Source organism: Paroedura picta, chromosome 16 (assembly GCF_049243985.1).
Source record: "Paroedura picta isolate Pp20150507F chromosome 16, Ppicta_v3.0, whole genome shotgun sequence".
Classification (NCBI taxonomy): Eukaryota; Metazoa; Chordata; class Lepidosauria; order Squamata; family Gekkonidae; genus Paroedura; species Paroedura picta.
In genome coordinates this window covers 4,775,683-4,793,518 of record NC_135384.1, presented here as the reverse complement: position 1 = coordinate 4,793,518, position 17,836 = coordinate 4,775,683, and the positions used below count along the sequence as shown (strand labels likewise).

General features: G+C 49.9%; 1 protein-coding gene across 2 annotated transcripts; it reads left to right on the top strand.

The window, feature by feature from the left end:
- The first annotated feature begins 777 nt into the window (after window positions 1-777).
- On the top strand, window positions 778-16,833 carry KLHL33 (kelch like family member 33). 2 transcript variants are annotated; one of them, XM_077313866.1, is made up of 5 exons: window positions 778-882; window positions 11,638-12,193; window positions 12,812-13,757; window positions 14,886-15,056; window positions 15,714-16,833. In XM_077313866.1, the coding sequence occupies exons 2-5, from the start codon at window positions 11,656-11,658 to the stop codon at window positions 16,306-16,308; spliced, it is 2,250 nt and encodes a 749-aa protein (XP_077169981.1). In that variant the 5' UTR covers window positions 778-882; window positions 11,638-11,655; the 3' UTR covers window positions 16,309-16,833. The 2 variants fall into 2 exon arrangements, with proteins under 2 accessions (XP_077169981.1, XP_077169980.1); XM_077313865.1 differs by lacking the exon at window positions 778-882 and adding an exon at window positions 9,009-9,053.
- The last annotated feature ends 1,003 nt before the right edge of the window (window positions 16,834-17,836 follow it).

Here is a 17,836-nt window from a genome sequence, read left to right as displayed (position 1 = left end):
CCTTTAAGGCCTGTTTGTTCGGCTTATCTTCCGCCTCCCAAGTTCTTTCCACCCAGCAATGGAAACTAAGGAAAGACAATGGAGCACGGATCTTGCCGGGCTGCGCACAGAAGCCTGGCTAGAGAGCCAAGACCCCAAGGGTCCAATGTGCGGGGCAAAAGGTTTGGAGGAAGAGCCCATGGCGGGAGTCTGGAAATCCACCCCTGGGACATCTTGGCAGTTCCGCTGATCTGGCAGAACATGAGATCACAGAACTCACTGAAGGTTGGGGAGACACTGCATCATTGTTTTTTTAAAGTGGCACCCCAGGAAGGGGGATTGACAGGGGGGTGCCAGGGTGTGTCCTGCACTCCGACACTATTTCCCTGGTTGTCAGAGTTGCCAATCTCCAGGTTGTGCCTGGAGGCCTCGCAGGATTGATCTCCAGCCAATAGAGAGCAGTACTCCAGAGGAAATGGGAAGGGGAGTCTGTGAAGGGATGCCAGCCTCCAGGTGGGACCTGGGGGCTCAGAGAAACCTGGCAACTCAAACTGAATGCTGTTGAAGCCCCCACCTCCACCCCCCAAAATTGGCTGATATTTCACAACATGTTTCTGGCAATCTCGGCCTGAGAATCTGGCAAGGGGCCACCAGCTGGGAAGGGACCTCAGTGGAGTATGATGCTACCAAAGTCCACCCTCCCAAGCTTCCACTTTCTCCAGGGGAACTGATCTCTGAACTCCGGAGAGCAGTAAAAATTCCCAAAGCCCCACTTAGATAATGGAAACTCTAGGAGGTTAGCAGTCCGTTTACTGAGAAGCAACAAGACAACAACAAGGCTAACTGTGCAGGGTCCCTTGGAAGGTGCCCTTGCAGTGGAAAATCCCGTCTCCTGTTTCCCAGGTATCCTGAAGGGTCGTTTGCTAAGGGCTGGTCCTTGGAATTCTCGCTCGTAAAGTTAAACGAGACAGACAATGCTTTTGGAAAAGGTTTTACTGGGAGGCTGTGCCACCGAGTCGTTCCCCATGCGGGGATCACGTGCTCGCTCTGCTCCCATTTCCTGGGGGGGGGGTCCCTGTTGATGTGGCCAGGCAGGGGCACGTGCTGGCTCTGTGCAGGAGTTGGAAATGCATCCCTCAAGCGGTCGAGAGGGATGCTAGAGGACCTTTCATCAAAGCAAGGGGAAAGCACAGGGTGGAAACGAACTATTGTTTTGTTTGTGGATTTACTCCATGGATAGTTTCTCATGGATCCTTTCCACATGGAGAATAACAGCACATTGGCCATCTTAATGCTTAAGATCGGGGGGGGGGAGGATATTTCATCTAAGAAAAAATGCAGAACCAAATGCAAGAAGAGCTGTGTTTTTTAAATATCCTGTTTCCCACTACTCGAGTCTCAAAGTGGTTTATGAACGCCTTTCCCTTCCTCTCCCCATAACAGACACCATGTGAGGTAGGTGAGGCTGAGAGAGCTCTAAGAGAACTGATCTGTGAGAACAGCCCTAAAAGAACTGTGACCAGCTGAGAAACACCCAGTTGGCTACATGTGGAGGAAGATTGGAGAGTAGTCCGGATTAGAGTCTTCCGCTCTGAACCAAAATCTGTATTTTCAAGGAGGAAAGTTCTATTTCTCTGTAGAGTCTTTATTTTGTGCGCGGTGATGCCCTGCGCAGATGCAATGAATCTTTCTTTGAACCCACACGATTGCACAGGTGGATGTTTCATAAACCTGCAGATGACTAGCCAGAGCACACACAGAGACTGAGCAGAACAAAACAAATACGAGTATCAGAATCTTTCAAGAGACAAGCTTCTAAAGACAGGATGTAAAAAAAAGAACAGCAAGTTATCAGGACGTAAGGTCACCACCCCTGCGGAGAGAGATTCCTGAGCTACCACAGGGATGCCAGCCCCCAGGGGGGACTTGGGGAGCCCCTGGAATTCCAGCTCACCTCCAGGCTACAGAGATCAGTTCCCCTGGAGAAAATGGCTGCTTGAGAGGGCGGAGTCTATGGAGCTGCACCCCACTGAAGCCCCGGATCTTGCCAGCCTCCTCCCACAAATCTTGAGGAGGTGTGTCTCTGTGTTTTCTCTTCCATTATATGTAAAGAGGCAATTAGATGACATTCGCTCCAGGAGGAGATAGCGATGTAATTAGAATCAGCATGAACATGCTAATTACTCTCCTGCCGAGTGATCCCTTTTATGCCCTTCATGTCCTCAGTATAATGATCAGAGCTGCCACTTCTTGGTACGGGCTTCTGAGCACAGGAGTTTGATGCACAGGCGTTGCGCAAAAGGGCAGGAATTTCACCTGGGCTGCACATCTTGTGGTCTGCAGCCACGAAATAAAACAGGAATCCAGCACCACCTTAAAGACTGGTGACGTTTGATCCGGCAGCAGTGGAAGAAGATCTGGTTGTTTATAGTCTGCTTTTCACTGCCCGAAGGAGTCTCAAAGCGGCTTACAAACACCTTACCCTTCCTCGACCCAAAAACAGGCTTCCCTGTGAGGTAGGAGGGGCTGAGAGAGCTCTGAGAGAACTTCACTGTGAGATCAGCTCTAAGAGGACTGTGACTAAGGTCACCCAGCTGGCTGTACGTGGAGGAATAGGGGATCAAACCTGGTTCTCCAGATTAGGGTCTGCTGCTCCTAACCACAATGAAAACGGCAGCTTTGGGAGGTGGACACTGTGGAATTATTCAGTGTGGCCCTTTCTTGCATGCCCAGGGAAATGCCAATTTGGGATTGGGAGGTGAATTTCTTCTGGGTCAAATTGGCCAGGGATTCTGGGGGGGGGGCATCATCTGGGCATGGAATTGGGGTCACTGTGGGTGGGCAGGGAGTTGTGAGTTTCCTGCGTTCTGCAGGGGGTTGGGCTAGATGACCCTGGAGGTCCCTTCCAACTCTACGATTCTATGACCTTGCTGAAGCCTTTCCCCTCCCCATAACCCACCTTTCTCAGGCTCTATCAACAAAATTTCCACTCTTTCCTAATCCTGAGTTGGCAATCCTACAAAGCTCGTTTTATCAGCTACGTCGGGAACGCAAATCAATTAACCTGTAGCGCTTCTGTTGGCAAAGGAAAAGGGAGGAGAAAGATGTTACAAAGCAAGGTTGGTTTAAATTGTCAATTTAAAAAACCTCTGGGTAAAATGCAGAAAGGGTCTACTGACACGGCTGAAGGACAGAGCCCCTTTCTTGCAATTAAAAGCCGAAAGATAGGAGACATCTCCATTTCAAAAAGATGTTTGGAAGCAGGGACCTGACTGAGGTTTATAAAATTATGGACGGGATAGACGGAGAGAAAACTTGGGCTGCGTTCACACATGCAAAATGACGCGCTTTCAGTCCCCTTCCCAATGCATTTGCAAAGGGATTTTGCTGGGTTGACTAGCAGATGGATTGAAGTTGCAGGTGGATTGAAACAGTGGATGATTCAGGACAGACCAACAATAATAGATCCTTCTTTACTCAGTGAGTGCTTAAAAGGCAGAAGTCCCTATCAGAGGCTATATTGTTAGCTGCAGGCAGGTATTGCTTTAAAAGGGGATTAGAAAGGTTCTTAGAGGTCTATGAATGGCTATCAACTAAAAGGAATCTCCACATCCAGAGGCAGTAAACGTCTGAATCTCAGTGCCAGGAGGCAACCTCCAGGAAGAAGAAGAAGAGTTTATATTTATACCCCGCTTTTCACTACCCAAAGGAGTCTCAAAGCGGCTTACAATCACCTTCCCTTCCTCTCTCCACAACAGGCACCTCGTGAGGCTGAGAGAGCTCTGAAAGAATCGTGACTAGCCCAAGGTCCCCCAGCAGGCCTCACATATCCCAAAGCACCTTCCCTTCTTCTCCGCACACCTTGTGGGGTACGGGGGTTGAGAGAGCTCTGAGAGAACTGCTCTGCAACAACAGCTTTAACAGTACTGTAACTAGCCCAAGGTCACCCAGCTGGCTTCATGTGGAGGAATGGTGAATCAAAGCCAGTTCTCCAGGCCACCGCTCTTAGCCACCCCACCTCTATGCCAGCCTTTCTCAACTTTTCTTTTTACTGTTGAGAACCCCCTGGAACATCCTCCGGGCTTCAGGAAACCCCAGAATTGGCAGAATATGGTTGGGAGGCAGAGCTGTGTGCCCTTCTGTTGGCCCTCTAGACCAACAAGACAGGATGCTGGACGAGACGCGCCACTGGTCTGATTCAGCAGAGGCCTTAATAGTCTTAACCGTAGCTTGTGATATTCACTTTGAGCGTTCTGTTGCTGATCTAAACGACACTGTTCTCTTCCAAAGAAACTTCAAAGAGAGAGTCCAACGCAAAACTACAGAAGTGGAAATTCATTAACAAGTTCAAGAGGCGCTCCCTCCAAATTTCAGCTGCAACCCGCTCATGATGGACGTTAATGAGTTACGATACAACTTCCTAATATTTCATCTCCAGAATTTCATCTACTCCTAGACTTTATGTGAATTGTGCTTTGTCCATCTAACAGCTGTCGGGGTAGCCCTCACCCACTCGAGGGGAACAGGTTGCTCTTTTGATTTAATCTCGTTTTCAATCTCTTTGTAGTTTCTCCCCCCTACACACACCCTGCCTGTCTGCTGTGAATTCAAACGCATCCGATATACATTGCATGCATCCGATGAGGTCAGCTCTGACTCATAAAAATCTGTGCTGGGATAGATGATGTTAGTCTTTAAATTGCCAGTGGAGGCCTATTTGGCATGTTGATGGCTCGTCTGGTGAGTCCTCCATACCAAGGTGTTGTCAAAGGCTCCAAAAGTTCTAGGCCAAGGGGCTGGCCCATTTTATTTTTCCGTATGATTGGTGATGCCGATTGGCGTAGGGCTAGAATCAGAACTGTTTTCCTTCTCTCCTGCCTTCCTTTCTCTCCTCACAATCGCCTGCAGTTGGCTCTTCCAGCCTAGAGATTGCTTAGGAAGAAAACAAGTGGTCACCTAGCAACTTCAAGCTGTGCTTCCTGGCCCCTTGGCCTTGAGCGAAGTGCTCCCTTCCCTCCTCCCCTAGAGAAAGGGGCCAAAATGGCATGCCCGTGAGAATAACAGAGATAGCCCACAGGGCAGGGGATCCCATGAACCAATTCCACTGTGGTTGTTAACAGGCCTGAAGAAAAATATCCTTGCCCTCAAAGTAGAGTAGAGGTTATGCGTACAAATGGACAGCAAAGTTTTTCATGGAATGGATGTCAACAGGATACCGTTAAAACTCCTCTTAAAAGGACGGGTGTTTTCCCTCAGGCCTGTTGGTCAGCTGGGTTCCACATGGGGCCCATGGATCAAGAAACAAAAACCTGAGCCTGGAAGGGAAGCATATATAATACTCAGAGGTCGCTGTCCATCAATGCTGTCAATCAGTCTTTCAATACACCCTTCTCTTAAGGTTACCCAAGCGTCTTTTCTGCCTTTCACGGGCAGGAAGGATGCAGCCCCTGGAGCTTTCCGAGGACAAGAATACATTCACGAAGACAGCTTTGCCTGTTGAATTTCTGCCCGCCGTACAGCTGTGAGGACAAACTAAGGTGGCCACTCTGCTCTGTTTCCACGGGATCCCGATTTTCAAAGCCAAAAGGAGAACGCAGGTGAGACGAAAACCTGCGCCTGCAAAACGTTGGCAAGTTGAAAATCTGCGCCTGCAAAATCCCCACCTGCCTCACCAGAGCTACGCATGAAGCCGGACATCCCAATCCAATCCCGTCTACGCCAGTCTACTCACTCAGAGGTTGCTGTGCAGACCACAACGCCAAGCCAATCTCGGATGGAAATTAGCTTTGAGGCTCATGCGCTCACGCAGATAAAGCCGCCGCACGATTCCTTACCCCGAACTTGTTGTCTCCTCCCCAATTGCACACGCAACCACGCGCCAACTACCCCATGTACCATCGAAACTCCGGCCCCGCCCGAAGCAGCGAAGCCAAAATTAGTTCAACAGAGGCCTGGGGAGGGTTGCGGAACACTCCGAACATGGAAAGGTGTGGCGCTCGTCGGCATACGGAGGCGGTAACGACAAGGCATTAACATTGCTGGCGTTCGCTCCGTGGTAGCTGCGCATAGATTATGCTTTCTTCTTGTCTTAATGAGGCCCAAATGCTTCCTGACACCTGGGCTGAAATTTGTGGAGTATGAATTCTTGCCTTTTTTTTTTTCCCAAAACAGATTAGTCCCTGCCTTAGAGGTATGTTGTGTGTGGCAGGGCGAGAACGTTAAGAAACCTCTCTAGGAGGCTGGCATCGGAGCGAGGAGAGGGGGCTGAGATGGGAAGGAAACACCAAGTACCTATTCAAGAGGGACAAGCCGGACAGTGTAGGAGGCTTCCCTTTCGTTGTAGGGCTGCAGGTGGATGGAGAATCGGTTTCCAGGTGGCAGAGATCAGTTCCCGTGAAGACAATGGCAGCTGCTGGAGGCGGGCCCTGTTGGCATCGTACTGAGCCCTTCCAAGGCTCCACCTCAAAAAACCTCCTGGAATTCCCCCTCCTCCCCCCAGCCTGGAGTTGGCAAACCCTGCTTCCTCCATGCATGCCAGAGATTTGCAAACCCTGGCCCGTCACGAGTGCAGGACATGGTGTTGAGGAAACGCCAAATGTTTCAGTGTCCTCTTGACACAGATCGTTCAGGGAAAGGGGCCGCAAAGAAGGTCACCTGGATCAAGCAGGTCAAGGTGTGATAAGCAGGAGCCGCAAGCCCAGGAACGCCCGCCTGCCACCCAGAAGTGCCTCCAGACTCCGTTCCCAGTTCTGCAACTTTTGGAATGTGGAACGGGCTGGATTTTCATTCCCGGGCGATTGTGATGTTTTGGAAAACCCCGAGGCCTGCAAGGCACAAGTCTGTGGGTGGCATTCAGCAGCAGGATGTCCTCTTTGGCAAGCAAAAAAAAGAGTCACTGACATCTTCAGGCAGTGGATTTGGGACTTTGTTTCAAAAGGAATCCGGGGAGGCCAAACCGTGCTCCCTCCCTCGTTTTGTGCTCTTGTTGAAAGGGATCCCTGACTTGGATGTCGGGAGGCCACGTGGGAACTGGGGAACCCCTGGGTATACAGTTCATCTCCAAGCAACAAAGATTAGTTCATCAGAGTATCCGAGGCCATCAAGATACCTCCCTGCCCCAAATCCCGCCTAGAAGAAGAAGAATTGGTTCTTATATGCCACTTTTCTCTACTCAAAGGAGTCTCAAAGCGGCTTACCATCCCCTTCCCTTTCCTCTCCCCACAACAGACACCCTGTGGGGCTGAGAGAGCCCTGATATTCCTGCTCAGTCAGAACAGCTCTCTCAGTGCCGTGGCGAGCCCAAGGTCACCCAGCTGGCTGCAGGTGAGGGAGTGCAGAATCGAACCCGGCTCACCAGATTAGAAATCCGCACTCCTAACCACTGCACCAAGTCTACTTCCAGGCCCACACCCAATTTCCCAACCCAGAGCTGGCCACCCTAGTCCCACTTGAAGGCCAAGGAGTCCACTCTCCAAAGCACCCCTTTCTCCAGGGAAACTCATCTTGGTCATCTGGAGTTCAGCTGTAATTGCAGGAGATCTCTGGGTGCTGCCTGGAGGTTGGCAACGTTACCCAGGAGTCCTCCTGCATCCTTTATCCCATATTGGGTTGCTGTAGCTGAAAGGGGAAAACAACTGGAATTCTGGCAACTCTCCTTCCTAAAGCGTTCACCTGGCCCTGCCTCCAACAATAACAATTTGTTCAGTATAAAGTCAACGTCTTGGAATCCGCGTTACACAAGTTGAGGCCCAGTAAACTAAATGTTCAACAAGTAGCTCAGAGACAACCAGGTTGCAAGATTGAGATTTGTATCTCAGCGTCCCCTGTCAGTGGCAGAGAATTTCGGCTCTCCGGTGACCTTTGGAGGGAGAATCTTTCCGCCGGATTTGCTCCGGATTCCGCCATACCTTAACATTTTACAGAGATGTGTATGGATTTTTAAAGCCAGCATGGTGTAATGGTTAAGAATGGCAGCTTCTAATCCGGCGATTCCCTGCTCCTCCACCTGCAGGCAGCTGGGCCACCTTGGGCTTGTCACAGCCCTGTTAGAACAGTTCTCACACAGCACTTCTGTCACGGTGTCTGTCGAGGGGAGAGGAAGGGAAGGCGATTGTCAGCCGCTTGGAAACTCCTTTGGGCAGTGAAAAAGCGAGGGATAAAAACCAATTCTACTTCTTCTAAACATTTTTAAATGTTAAATTAGTTTTGAAGTGCCTCGGGGGATTTAAAAATACTTCCACCCTGCCTTTTTCTTCCAACAATCATGAATCAGAACTATCTACGGAGGGGGAGGGGAACCGGCTTCTAGGCCCTGTGCCACAGGGTTGGTCTGGTTTGGGAAATTGTGAAGATTTGGAGATGGAGGGAGGGGCTTCAGAGAGTTCGAATGCCATATAGACTCCGCCCCTGAAAGCAGCCATTTTCCTCCATGGAACTGTTTCCTGGAGATCTGTTGTAATTCTGGGAGTTCTCCAGGCCCCACCTGGAGGTTAACAACCTGCTTTCTAGGACTGACTGTACAATCTGTAGAAACACAAGGCTCCCATTGTTGCTAAGTGTTGGCTTTTCTGGAGAGCTTAAGCAATCGGAAACCGCAGACTAAATTTTTGCACAGCCCGTAAACGCTGGCTAAGCCCAATTCCAAACTAAATGAAACCTCCGGATTAGTTTTCAACAGACAGCAGAGGAAGAGGTAAACCTGTTTTGTCACCGCTGCCGTATATCACTTCTGGGGACCTGACTGAATGCTCCTATCTATCCTCATTAAAAAAAAAAACAAAATTACTCAGCTTCTAGAAAAGTAGCTCAGCAGGAAGAACGGTGATACTGTAGTTTTCTATGTGCGGGGAATGCCAGCCAGCGATAGGAAGAGGGATTGCTGGGAAAGAGATCTGTAAGAACTGGGTTTTCACTAGTCGGTTCCTAATGCTGGTGACACCTGACTTTCCCCTGTGTGGTGTCTTGGCTATAATTAACTTTGCAAGTCACAACTGGGCGGGCGGCCAGCATTCCACAATGGTCACACTGTGGCCACAGATAGCGCAAAGGCCCAGGGAAGGCGCAGGACCCGGCAGGTGAGAGAGGTTGCATTTTGGGAACAGAGAAGCTGCTAGAAGGGCAGGCGGAGGGGGCTGGCTGGAGGGTAATGCAACTTGGGAGGGGGAACGGTCATGGGGGGGGGAAATGTGCATGTCCAGGCTGCCCTCTGCTCTTCCAAAAACCACATACTTTATCACAACCACAAAACTCCCCACGTGAGGCCAACAAACACACACACACACCCCAGAACGCTGCCAGCACCCCGGACAGGTCCCGTCCTAAACTGACTCATAATATTATGCTCTTGCATGCGCAGATGCACAACTGTGTCCTTGGGAGGAAAACCAAAATTATGTACCCACTGGACTGTTAGTCACTCTCACTGCTCATGAACTTGTCACATGACACCCCCAGAAGTGCCGTCACGGGTCTGATTCAAATAGTAAATATACATTGCTCCTTCTAAAATGCAGCCGACACACGCGTAATTAGGAACACACACGCACAGCTATTCATTTAAATGCAGGGTGATCATTCTCCAGTTGAGACCTGAAGTTCTCCTCTGGGATTGCACTCCATCTGTAGACTACAGGCTCCAGTTCTCCTGGAGGAATTGGGTGCTTTGGAGGGTGTATGGCAAACATTAGATTCCAAGTGAAATGCCCCCCCCCCCAATTCCTCCTTCATTTATTCACTGTAAAAGGAGCACATTGGTTTGGGTATTTCCTTTCCTTTCCTTCCCTCCTTGTCCCCCACCCCACCCCAGCAAGCTGGCTCAGAGCAGTTTCCAACATAATCAATTGACATTACGAAAATGCATTTAAAAAAATACAAGTACAGTCCTTCATAAATAATGCATGTAAAATGCCTAAACATTCTGGTTAGTTTAAATTTAAAAAAAAACCCTATTAAAACCGTCTAGCAATACAAACAGTCAACCAGATACCATCTTTTCCTGACCCACAAGTTACATTTTTCTGGCCCACAAGGGGACTTTGATCATTGGGAAAGTGTGGTTCTGCTGCCCAAATTGGAGGTCTCCTAATTCAGTTGGGGAAATCAGATGTAATGGGATGGTTCCCTTTAAGAAATAACCAGTCAGATGTAAACTGGAAATGCATTTTGTTGAAGGGAATCTAAAGGAACACAACCAGCCCCCAAAAACTCTGGAAACACACCAATAAGGCTGTCAAATAAGGGAGGAAAAAGGAAACTGCTGTTTTTTTTTTAGGGGGGGAAGGTGGTATTTACCAGTTCCTGGTGTGGAGAGAGGTCCTCAAATTCAAGAAGAGGAAGAAGAAGGGTTAGCTCTTATATCCCACTTTTCACTACCCGAAGGAGACTCCAAGCAGCTCACAAAATCACCTTCCCTTCAGCAGAGAAGCATCCAAAATTTCACAGGAAGAAGGAAGGGAGCACAGACCGCATTTTTATAGGGAAAAGTTACCTTAGGCTATGCTGATGGGCTACACCCCTTGCCCCACAACAATGAGCTGAGCTTTGACAATGACCCTAGCAGACATGCGAAGAGTTTGCGTGGGGGACAAAGCTCCACGAATTCCAGGGATTGCTCTACCTGAACTTAAGGTGTAGATGTTTCTTGGTGACCTCAGGGCCAGGGTGAGGCAAGGTGTTTGAAATTGCTAATTTTGGCCTTTGGGTGTGAGGAGGAGAGACTGAGACACTGACAAGATTAGTTGCCCGTTTTTGGAGAAGAGAGGCTATTGTCTGAAGGTATGCATCTCTCTCGGGCGGGGAGGAACCCGATGTCCCTGCAGAATCTAAACTTCCAGGTATGTCCTGGGGATTGACACCTGGCTGGCATCTGTGTTCTGTGTCCTGTGTCCTGTTTTGGGAACAGGCTGTGTTTACATACTTTGGGTACATCTGACATTACGTTCAGTGCCAGGCAGCATGCTGCAAATTAAATATTTGATGCAATATTAAGGCAGGGCGTTTCTGTCTGTCTACAAAATGACACTTCAGCGAGACCGCTAACAGAATCACAGAATCATAGAGTCGGAAGGGACCTCCAGGGTCATCTAGTCCAACCCCCTGCAGAACGCAGGAAATTCACAATTACCTGCCCATCCACAGGGACCCCAATTCCATGCCCAGATGATGCCCCTTCCAAAAAAACCCAGAATCTCTCGCCAATCTAGTCAGGAGGAAATTCACCTCCCTACCCCAAAGTGGTGATCGGTGTCTCTTGAGCATGCAAGAAAGGGCCACAAGAATCAAGCACAGATACAGTCCCTTCTGCCCACCCATTCACAATTTTCCTAAATTCACAGAATCTGCATTTCTGTCAGATGGCTGCCAAGCCTCTGCTTAAAAACTTCCAAAAACCCACCAGAGAACCCGTTCTATTGCCCGCTAGTACAGCCACCATGCATAAATGTGTACTGTGCTGTAATCCCAGAATCATAGACTAGGAAGGCACCTCTGGGGTCATCTAGTCCAACCCGCTGAAGAATGCAGGAAACTCACATATAACAATGGTTGTGCTTTAATTTGGGTAACTCGAGGGCCTTCTCGAGACAGAACGCCAACCCCCAGTTCCACCACGTTCACCCACCTTCGTTTTTACCCCCCCTTTTGTGTTCACTCTTCCTAAAGGTGTCGCGACAGGAAGTGATGTCATGCGTCAAGAAACTCCCAGGAGATGGAGAAGGTTGCACAGCTGGCCAGCACTGGGAGCTGAGGAACGAGGGTCACGCAGAAAGATTCTTTACGACAGCCTGCCAGCTGAGAGAACAGCAACATCTTCTGGACGCGATTGTGACTCTAGGCCCGTCCAACTACAAAGCTCACGGGGTTATCCTCGCCGCCATCAGCTCTGTCTTCCGGCAACGTTTAGAGTACAGAGAGCAAGGGGTGTTGGAGCTGGACGCGGTGACCACAGCCCACGGCTGGGAAGCCATTTTGAATTTTGCCTACACCGGGCAGCTGGATGTCACGCCAGAGACGGCGGAGGAGCTGTTAGATGCGGCAGAGGCACTGGGAGTTCCTCGTGTCGCTGAGATTTGCAAGGCGGTATTGATTGAGGCGGAGACGGGAGACAGGCACAGTCCGTCCGAGGAGAAATGGGAGACGCTCCGGAATTTGGAGGAGATGCACGGAGAAGGCGTCGGCTGCGATCTGGCTCTTAAAGCCGAGGGAGATACCTACCAAGGTGATTGTGGCAGAGGGGATGGGGAGCCCAGGACCGAAACATTAAAATGCGTTGCCTAATACAGCAAACAACATAAAATCTATCAAAATCAGTTACCCCATAGGTATATACTATTGGGTAGCCTATCAAATAGAATACAATGCAATTCAATGAAAGAGGATATGTACAGAACCATATCAGCACATTAAGACAATTTATCAGCAGGGTTTTTCAAAGCTCTCCTAATATAGCCATCTAAACCTTAGCCACTTTTTGTGAAATCTTCTCTGAGAGCATCAATGTAAGATAGAACAATCTGTCCTGCATAAGGCAGGGGGTTGGACTAGATGACCCACGAGGTCCCTTCCAACTTTATGATTCTATGATTCCATGGTCTCCCCTGGCCAGGTTTAAATGTTATGAGGGTTTCCCAAATCTGCTTGTAATTCTTACAGACAAAGGTAACATGTTTTGTCTCTGCATTCCCTTCTTGGTGAAATGTTTTGACGGGGAGTGCAGGACACAGATGGAAAAAGGGTCTGTAGCTCAGGGTGAAGTCCAGGGCTGGATGAGCGGCAGGATGATCTTTTGACAGAGAAACAGCTGCAGGACCCCTGATCGCCTCTTCCCTTTTCCCAGTTCACCGGCTCGCCCTGGCTTGTGGCTGCGAGTTCTTCCACGCCATGTTCACCAGCGGCATGAAGGAATCCCAGCAGGACACCGCCCTCTGCACCCGCTTCACCTCGACGGATCTGGGCCTGGTCATCTCCTTTGCCTACTCAGGTGTGGTGGCCGGTGGGTGGGACGACCTCTTTGATGCAGCACAGGCTGCTCTGCAGTATCAAGTTTCGGGCATCTTGGAACTCTGCCTAGATGTTTTCCAGCACAAGCTGTGCCCCGAATCGAGTCTGGACGTCCTGTCGTTCGCTCGGGCCTACGGCTTCTCCACGCTGGAAAACGCCACAAGCGATTACATACTGAGGAACTTTGTTCGCATCTCAGCCACGCCCAAATTCTCGGACCTCCCAGTCAACCAACTGGTGGACATCCTCAGCTCAGACGCCCTTTATGTCCTCAATGAACTCGAGGCCTTCCAAGGCGCCGTCCGCTGGTTGGACGCCGACCGGGACGGACGGATGGTCCATGCCGAGAAATTAATGCGCTGCGTCAGGTTCCCCTTGATGTCCACTCGGGAGCTTAAGCAAGTGCGGGCCGTGGACATGATGGCCGCCCCCGGTCGCCTCTACGACCTCCTGGTCGAATCCTTATCGAGTTTCCCTCCAGGTCCGTCCAAGATGGAGCAGCTCCCTTGCCGGGTGAGGTACCCCGAGAAGGTGATCCTCATCAGCGGAGGGGACTGTCTGTCGAAGAACATGGCCACGCGCAACCCCAGCGAGGACCTCTGGTACTCCCACCGCTTCGTCAGCGGCATTGGCTTGGTGAAGCAGATCGAGTGGCGGCATCTTGGGGTGCTCCCCGACGGGCCCCGTTTCCGGCACGCCGTGGCGGTCAAGGACAACATCATGTACCTCCTTGGCGGGAAGCATTACTATGGGATTGGGGATTCCATGCACTCCGTCTTCAAGTGAGAGGGACCCGGGAGGTCCGGTTGGGGGATGGGTTACTGATTCCCTTCCGTGAGAAAAATGGTGGAAGCGGGTGGGAATTGCACACGGAATTTCTCTATGATCTCTTTGTTAATGCCATGACGGGAGCCGGTCTAGGTCTACCTGGCTAAGCAGTTGTTTGTGCCATATAGAAAGCATGGACACAGGCCGTTGGGTAAAGATGGTTATCCCCAGCAGGGCTGTGGAGTGTTTGTGGCAAACATCTCAGTCAGCCGCTGGTTGTTAATGATTGGCCAGCCTCCAAAATTGTGGAAGATGTGTGTGAGTTACACATCTACGGCTCTCTGGTCTGTCTTGTCAAGTTTATATGCGTAGGAAGGTAAACATGCTCTCCTTGGTAAGCTCAGCTGCCCAGGCTTTGAAAACTGTGGCCAGGTGGCGTCTGTAGATTCACGGAGAAAAAAGTGAAGCCACATCAAGGTCATCCCACACCATGTGGAGCAATGGAGGGCAAGGAATATCGGGAAACAGAAATACACAAACTTCAACCAGGGATCTGAGTTCCATGCCGGAGACCAGCTTTGGCACGGATGAAATATTCACAAACACGGGAGTGACTCTGGACTGGTGAAATCTATTTTTTTTTCTTCATTGGCCACAAGCATCTCTCTCCATTTCTGCTTAGAGGCTAGCCTTTCTCATCTTTTTTACCGTTGAGAAACCGCTGAAACATTCTTCAGGCTTTGAGAAACCCCAGAAGTGCAGAATATGGCTGGGAAGCAGAGCTGTGGACACGCCCACCTGGGGCCCCTCCCCTTCCCACCCCCTCCAGGCCCGTCATTGGCCATTTTGGGAGGGGCAGTAGGCCGACGTGACCATATAGGGTCCTACCACCCGATAAACATTTAACAAGTCTTAGAAATATATGAAAAAGTAATTAATTCCCATCCATTCAGGAAACCCTTCCAGGTCTATCAAGAAAGCCCAGGAGTTCATGAGGACACTGTCTCCAGGCAACCTTAAATCACACACACACACACACACACACACACACACACACACGTTTTCTCTTTAGTAAGAAGGATGGCGGTGGGGAATAGCCGTACAAAAGGACATCCATGCTCTTTCGTTTCCTCCTACTGCAGGTTTGATCCTTCCTCCAGAAGTTGGGAGCGTCTAGCCGACATGATGAGCTACCGGAGCTATTTCCCGGCTGTCTTCCAAGATGGCCTCCTGTACGCCCTTGGAGGAAGCTCCAGGGATGCCTACTGCTTGGACTCGGTGGAGTGTTACGATCCCCGTACCAATGCATGGAGGTGAGGCATTGGACCTATGGTCCCAGCACCCCCACCCATTGCTCTCTGCCCTAAACGTCACATTCCCTTGTGTGTCCCCCTTCCCCCAGCTAACTTCTGTCATCTGTTGCTCTTTACCATTTATATTTCATGAAAAAAAAAATCATTTCCTGCATGAGAAAAGCTGACTGCAGTGACAAATCTCTGCAGGGAGCGGATCTGTGATAAGGGGTGGGAGCTGCGGCTAAATTGGGGGTATGATTGTCCTGGGGGAAGTGACAAGTGTAGTTCTAGGAATTGCCCACAATTTCATGGTAAGGTCACCATAGAGGTTCTGGCCATCCTAGAACGATCGTTCTCACTTCTGTACAACTCTAGGAATCGCCAGGAACTCTATGGTCACAATGACCCGTAAATTAGATAAGGCCTTCTTTTTCTTTCCGCTTGACTTGCCTCTTATTACTGCGTGACCCGGGGCGAGTCATTCTCTGTCTAACTTACCTTGCAGGGATGTTGTTATGAGAATAAAAACAGAGGAGGGGGGAATGTTGTTATAATTCACATAGGGTCCCCACTGGGAAGAAAAACACTTTTCTTGATCCAGCACAGCAGCATTGTGCCGTTCCTTGCCATCCTTTCTGGCTTCCCTCCTTCACACCCTCACTTTCTTCCGCACAGGTCCTGTGAGCCTCTCCCTGTGGCCGTCTGCGGCCACGCAGCCTGTGTCCTGGACGGAGCCATCTACATCTCCGGGGGCAGCGACGGCTCGTGCCGCTGCCTCTCGGCCCTGATCCAGTACCGCCCCGGGGCCCCGGCCATCCCACGGGCCTCCATGATAGAGGAGCGAGCCGGTCATGTCATGGAAGCGCTGGGCGGACATCTTTATGTGGCGGGCGGCCTGCGGTGGCGAGACGGCCATGGCGGTTACGCTGACCAACTGGCCTGCGAGGCGTACAGCCTGAGCCAGGATGTGTGGGCCGCCCTCACGCCTCTGCCACAGGCCCACGTCATTGCCGCGTCCACGGTCCTGCAAGGGGAGCTCTACGTCCTGGGGGGCTACAGCCACAACACGTACCGCGATACCCACCTGATCCACTGCTACAACCCGTCCTACAATCGCTGGGTCAGCGTCGGGACCCTTCCTCAGGCCTACGCTGACCTCAGGGCCTGCCTTTTGGAAGTCCCGCCCTCCCTCAGGGAAAAGCAGCTCCCGCCCTCAAAGGCCGCCATGTTGGAAATCCCAGATGACTCCTCCACACCACCCGTGGGCTGACTTTACTGATGTTCTTCAGCAAAGTATTACCAACGCAAATGGGGTCAGAGGCTGTGAACAGGGGCATGGCTCCCCACATGCTTCAGCTTTCTCCTAAGAATCGTAATTAATATTTACGTAGATTTTCTGAGCATCCATAACACTTCAGATCCATGTTTTTGTAGGCCCCATGACCAGGGCAGGCAAGAAGGGAGAACTGGGGTACTAAATTTCAGGGTGAGAGGGAGAGTCTGAACTCTTGGGAGCCTGAGGGGATGAGCAAAGTGCCAAATATTTTTAAAAATTGCAAAATATTAACTAATTAAAATGTTTCTATCCAGCCTTTCCCCTTGGCCCATGACAGCCTAAGATAACGGTTACAATATCCCCTGCAAAAATATCCTCTCCTGTTAAGTGACATTTTTCTGGGGGCAAATTCCCTAATCTTCTCCAAAGTGTTGTGCTAAGTCTTACCCTCTTTCTCAGCTGGAGGTGTCCTTATCTCTCGCTCTTCTCTTTCCTATCAAGTATGTTAATTCCTCAATAAACCTGTATCTTCTCTTTAATCAGGTTGTGGATTGTGGCTGTGTTGATTACATTGCTACCATGACGGTGGGATACTTTTACATACTAATGCATTTTTCTTCTTTCGGGGGGGGGGGCCTTTAAAATGTAGATCAGCCTTTCTCAACTTCTTTTATCATTGAGAACCCCCTGAAACATTCTTCAGGCTTCAAGAAACCCCAGAAGTGGCTCAATCCTGCAGAATATGGGTGGGAAGCACAGCTGTGCAAACCCCACCCAGAGACCCTCCCTTCCCACCCCCTCCAGGCCCATCATGGGCCATTCTGGCGGGGAGGGGGTCAACATGACCATAAGTAGTTCTATCACCCGATAAATGTTTAACAAATTAAATATATATGTGTGTGTGTGTGTGTGTGTGTGTATGTATATATGTATATATATAATTAATTAATTAACTCCCAACTATTCGGGAAAACCCTTCCAGGGCCTTCAAGAAACCCCAGGCTTTAATGAAACCGTGGTTGAGGAAGGCTGATGCAGATGCACTTTTTAAAAAATTGCTTAATTGCTTTAGAAACATGAACAGAAGGGGGGCAAATATGCAAGAAGGACTGCCAATTTTTCAACTGGCCATTGTAGCTATGTTTCTAACACCCATTTTTCAGCCTCGGGCATTAGCAATGCTCCCCGAACGACAAACAGCATCATCTGCTAACTCTTTATATGTCAACTTACTGCTCAGAGCACAAGAGCAGATCAGAGAGCTCCCCCCCCACAAGCACTCGAAAGCTCATGCCCTGAATTGGTTGGTCTTAAAGGTGCCACTGGACTCTGGTTTTATTGTGCTACTTCAGACCAACACGGCGACCCATTTGAATCTATAATTTTAAGTTTTATGATGATGATAATCAGTGTTTATATTGGGTTATTTCACGGCTGCCTACGGGTGACCTTGCCTGCCCTTCATTATTGCATTATTATTGCATTATTATTATTATACTAGGGACTGAAGAAGACCCACCCA